Genomic DNA, 5,554 nt, shown 5'->3' on the forward strand with positions numbered 1-5,554 from the left:
ATAGGGAGGGTGGGAGGGAGAGAGACGCAAAAGGGAGGGGATATGGGAACATATGTATATGTATAACTGATTCACTTTGTTGTAAAGCAGAAACTAACACACAGCTGTAAAGCAATTATACTCCAATAAAGATGTTAGAAAACAAAACAAAACCAAACATTGGTTGAATTTTGTAGTACGGCCTTCACTTTTTCGTGGAGTTTCTTCACCCAGGAGTCACTGCTTTAGGAAGTCAATTAACCTCTGGCTTTACTCCTCCCACGTCTTCTCCCTGATCAATTCCCTGCCCGTCTAGAGATTGAAAAATAACTGCAGAGAAAAAAGGAAGGGGCTGTAGTAGAATCAGGGAAAACTCATTCCCTGAGAGGCCTCCTGGAGGAGAATTTCCTGCCTTTTTAAGTGGGCTAACAAAATTGGTTATTTCGCTCCTATCCCCAGAGCTTTGGTTGCTCTTTCACTTCCCACTTCCTCAAGAGCACTGGGTGACAAAGTTATGGAGAAGCGCCTGCAGGAGGCCCAGCTGTACAAGGAGGAAGGGAACCCATGTAACCGGGAAGGGAAGTGCCGAGATGCTGTGCGTGGGTACCATCGAGCTCTGCAGCAGCTGCGGGGTCTGGATCCAAGTCTGCCCTCCCCGATACCTCATCTGGGACCTCAGGGCCTGGCCCTCACACCTGAACAGGAAAACGTACTCCACACCACCCAGACAGACTGCTACAACAAACTAGCTGCCTGTCTTCTTCAGATGGAGCCAGTAAACTATGAACGGGTGAAAGAATACAGTCAGAAGATCCTGGAACGACAGCCTGATAATGCCAAGGCCCTGTATCGGGCTGGGGTGGCCTCTTTCCACCTGCAGGACTATGACCAGGCTTGGCACTACCTCATGGCTGCTGTCAATAGGCAGCCAAAAGACGCCAGTGTCCGGCAGTACCTTCAGCTAATGCAGTGAGAACTCAGCGGCTACCATCGGAAAGAGAAGCAGCTCTACCTGGGCATGATTGCTTAACAAAGAAGAAAGATACCCCGCCACTGGAACTTAGGTGAACCATTAAAGACCCACCAAGGGGAAACCTGAGCCTCAGCAAGAGAAATTAACCCCATACCTCTGACAGAGGTGAACTTCTATCTTGTTTCTAGTTCTGCACAAACTCTTTATTGCTTACATAGCCTGAGTCTGTTTTTGTTTCTCCATCTATGTATTTATATGGCTTTTAATATGTGGTATTATTAGGGACATTTGCCTTGAGAAATACAACCAGAAAACATTCATCAGTTATGGGTGGAATTAATCATATCTTTAGCACAGATTTTTATGATAAATGTTGGTAGATGTAGTCATTTACAAAGGAGAAGGCTAGCAGAGGATGAAGTAATAAGGAAGGAAGAAAGGAGTTTCTTCCTTCATTTCCTCAGATGCCCAAAGCCAAAGTTACACAGGCCACAAACTGGCAAATATATATACTGTGAAACTAGACAATTATAAATTAGACCCACACGGCTCAGAATGAAAGATTTGAAATTAACCATCTTGATTAAAATAATTCCTTTTTCTTAATGTTCTACATACATTCAGATTCTTTTCCCCCCACAAAAGTACCTAGTTCCTCTTGTTTTTCTTGGTAATTTCTAGTCCTTGCTATTGTTCACACTCAGATCATTAATATAGTATACTTATTTATTTTTTAAATTAAACCCTTCTGTCTTAAAACCTCTGGAGTCAAGCATTTAAGTATATATTTTGTAATCTTTTAAAAGCCCTCATGCCAAAAAACCACTCGTAAACATTTTAATTTTTAATAGGTGCATATCTATAGTATGCTCATTTCTCTAAAAAAACATAGGAAAGACAGTTTACCAAGTCTTCTAGAAACAATACCATAAAAGGACAGGATAAGAACATAGATCTGTTCTTTACCTGTTACCTGCCCCCTTGTATTTTGCAAGAGCTCACTTCCTTAAAGAGGAGGGAAACTGTGAGGAAAGGTTCTCTTTCCTTAGTGCCTTTTAAGCACCAGTGAACTTTCTGGAAGCTTTGTTGGGCATGGGTGCAGGCACAGATCTTGTGCAGTCATGGCTCAGTAGGAGGCTTCATCAACTGGGAGCTCCTTTGTCATTCTGCTAATGTCCACAATATATGAGTTGTACAGAGTAGATGAGACCATAATAGCACTGCCTCTACCTTAATGAGTGAAGGTAATAAGCATGTGTCATTAGCCATCATATAACCACAGACAGATTTCTGACAAAAACCCCTTCGTCTTGCCAAGTGTACATGAGCTCTTCTCCCTTTATCAGTAATGCGTCTCTCTCAATGAGCTAGGCTCCTCTTTGAGTCTCCCTGTACCCTTAAATAATACAACCATCAACTTACAAACAAAAAGTTTTTATACCAAATAATCTTTTAAGTCCAAGCACAGAACTAACAAAAGTTGAGTATTTTATTCTTCTTCCAAGCTTATTAAATTTCTAAGCTTAGACTGTTGCCAAATTATGTCATGGTTGTGTGTTATGTTTGTTTGGGGTTGGTTTTGTTTTCTGATCTTCTTTTTTTTCCCTAAGACTTGATGTTACAATAAGCTATGTTCTGCATCAATGAGGAAAAAATAAAACTGATATTTAAAAAAAAAACCAAAAAACATTGGTTTATGCTACATTGTGAATGAATCATTTATTCATGAAAAAAAACTAGTTGATATTTTTAAATTAAGCATCCACAGTATGCTAGGTCCTGGGGATATGATGGACCAGCCCTCAGAGAATTTACAGATGATTATGGAATATGTAAACAGATAGCCAGAAAGAGAACACAAGAAGCTAACCTCATCTGGAGGGTCAGAGGAGGATTCCCTGAAAAAGGGTGGTGAAGGTTCGGGTAGAGCATTCTGGGCAGAGAAAATAGCATTCACAAAGGCCCTGAGATAGGAGCGAGCCTGGTTTTCAAGAATAGAATGATTTCATGTGCGGCTGCAACTGGGAAGAAAATGAAGCAAGAAAAGGTAAGCACATCCTCTAAGGACCTGCTAGTCGGCTGAAATGAAAACCATTCCATTTCATCCCCTGTGTCTGCTATAATGTGGGATGGCCACATGCGGTTTGACCTTCCCCAACTATCAATCGTCCTATAATAAGGAATAACACAAATCCTAACCTGCTTACCCCCAGAGAATCCCCTTTAGGTCATCTGAGGGCAAAAAAACCCGGTGCATTTTGACAAGGGGAAATTCCTCAGGAAAGAAAAGAAGTAAGGAGAGAATGTTAAATATGCCTCCTTATGTTTCTTCCTTGCCCTCATTCCTGTATGTATCTCATGCAAAGTGTTCCCCGTTTTCCTTAGATTCTATCTCCCTTCCTCAAGAACAGCTTTTTCCCCTCTTTTTTCTTTCTCTTTTTCCCCCTTTGGCCCAAACCATAGTACTGAAAATATAAAACCTGCAGTTTTGGGTATGTTACCAAAGGAAACAGTTTTACTTAAAATCTTGTTTTTGCCAAAATATTTTCAAAGTATGTGGAGAGCTGTCAAACCACAGTGGCTCTCAGCTGTGTTTCCTCCTAGCATTTCCCCAGGTTCTCCCAGCACTGCACTCAGTAACTGGATATTATTTGAGGAGGAGGGGGAAAAATGCTGCATGAGACAGTTTGTAGGTTTAATAATTATCCTCTGGGTACTGAAGGCCAGAGATCCAGAGGTGCTCAGCTGCCAAACTCCAGGGCTGCCTGTCATTCCTAGATGTAGCTTTCAGCAAGGAGACATAGAGGAAACATGCTGGCAATGGTCAATATTTAGACTGTCATTCCAAAGTCTTTAGATTGTTTTCTGTCTTAGTCACGTGACTTTGAACAAACGAATTTATTCTAATAGAAAAAAAAATTACTAAACACAGCTTGAAATGACATGCATTCTGGCCTTGTAGGTACTGACAGCCTTCCCCCATCCTTTACCATCTCTTCCAATTCTAGCTAGCAGTTGTGGGCTTTATGTACCAACAGAATAATTTAACAGTAAGCAATCACTCTTTATGCTCCTCTAACAACTTTCTTCCAAGACCTTGAAGGAGGAAAAACTCATTATTTAGGGACTTCTAGAAGCAGAGGCAGTAGTTACTATGTCTACTTAACTCATCCAGAAACTGAAGTTCAGGAAAGTGACATGGCTTTTCCAAGGTCATATAACAAGTCAAAGCTGTTTCTTCCTTATAATATACTTCTAATCCATTTGATTATAAGACATTATAAAATGGAACAAATGAAATATAATAAAAATAATTTCAATAACTGTATAGAAATTATGATAACTATCAATCCAAATGATAACCACTAATTGACAGTAGATTGGGCCTCAGGGTTTAAGTGCTATTACCACCAATCTATTTTTACCAGTTCTACTATTATGTCATTTGGATCCTGGCAAAATACAGATGGCATACTCTGAAGCAGTAATAGACTGGAGTTAAACGGAGTGGACAAGGTCAAGGGAACCAGTGAGAGGTGGTAAAGCACCCAGGACTGGGAACAGTGAGAAGCAGTTGTCACGCCATCATTGCTAGGTCCAGAGAGAGGGAGCAGTGACCAGAGCTCATTGAAACCTCTTGCTATAGGAGAGGGGCTACCTGACGTGGACATGAGCCAGGGGGTGGAAGGGAGCCCCCAAAACCCCGACTTTGCTTTTCTCTTGTCTCTGCTCTCCTGCAGGTGTCTCCCAATGACCAAAACCAACAAGAAGTCAGAGGATAAAGAAGCCTGGGTGATGCTGTCTGAAATGCTCAGATCTCTTCTCTTCTCTTTATGTACCATTTATATACTGATGACTGTCAGGTTTCTATCAGAATTTCTTGAATTTCAATTCAGTGAATTGAATTTTCAATTTTCTACTAGGAATCTCCTAACTGAGCACCTACTCTTCTCCCAAATCCTATTCCTCTCACAATTATCCCCATCTTAGTTGTTACCCATCTCCTACCAGTCAAAAGTCAAAAATCTTGGAGACATTCCTAACTTCTCTTTTTTTCTCACCACCACCACAATATGAGTCCTAATCACTATTTGCCTAGAATATTACACTAGATACACTGCTTCCACCCTTACCCTCTTTAGTTTCAACAGAAAATAAAGTGATTCTTTGAAAAACTTAAGTTAGATCATATCAGACTTCTATACAAAATGTCTAATAGCCTCTCATTTTACTCAAACTAGAGGAAGTCAAATCCTTACAATGGCCTCTAAGGCCCTGTAAGATCTGCCCATCCATCCTCTTAATTCTCTGGCATCATTTCCTATTACCTCTCCCTCTTTTATCCATTCAGCTAACACTAAACTCTTACCATGCCTAAAACAAACCAGGTACACTTTCACCTCTAAACAGTGTTTATTTACACTTGCTATTTACTCTACATGGTACACTCTTCCTCCAAATGTCTGCATGGCTCAGCCTCTAATCTCCTTCGCATTTTGTTCAAATGTCACCTTCTCAATAGACCTTTCCTGACTATCTTTTATTAAAATGTGACCCTCCCAACACCCTAGCATTCCTGACTCACTTCCCTATTTCATTTTT

The 5,554-nt window shown here is 40.7% G+C and overlaps 1 protein-coding gene across 1 annotated transcript; it reads left to right on the forward strand.

The window, feature by feature from the left end:
* The first annotated feature begins 493 nt into the window (after positions 1-493).
* Positions 494-952, forward strand: LOC131754826 (tetratricopeptide repeat protein 9C-like). The gene has a single exon (XM_059060848.2). It carries the CDS (start codon positions 494-496, stop codon positions 950-952), a length of 459 nt encoding a protein of 152 aa, XP_058916831.1.
* The last annotated feature ends 4,602 nt before the right edge of the window (positions 953-5,554 follow it).

Source organism: Kogia breviceps, chromosome 4 (genome assembly GCF_026419965.1).
Source record: "Kogia breviceps isolate mKogBre1 chromosome 4, mKogBre1 haplotype 1, whole genome shotgun sequence".
NCBI lineage: Eukaryota > Metazoa > Chordata > Mammalia > Artiodactyla > Physeteridae > Kogia > Kogia breviceps.

Bases quoted from the DNA above. Each gene is read 5' to 3' on its own strand.
- LOC131754826 (XM_059060848.2), top strand. From the start codon at position 494: ATGGAGAAGCGCCTGCAGGAGGCCCAGCTGTACAAGGAGGAAGGGAAC.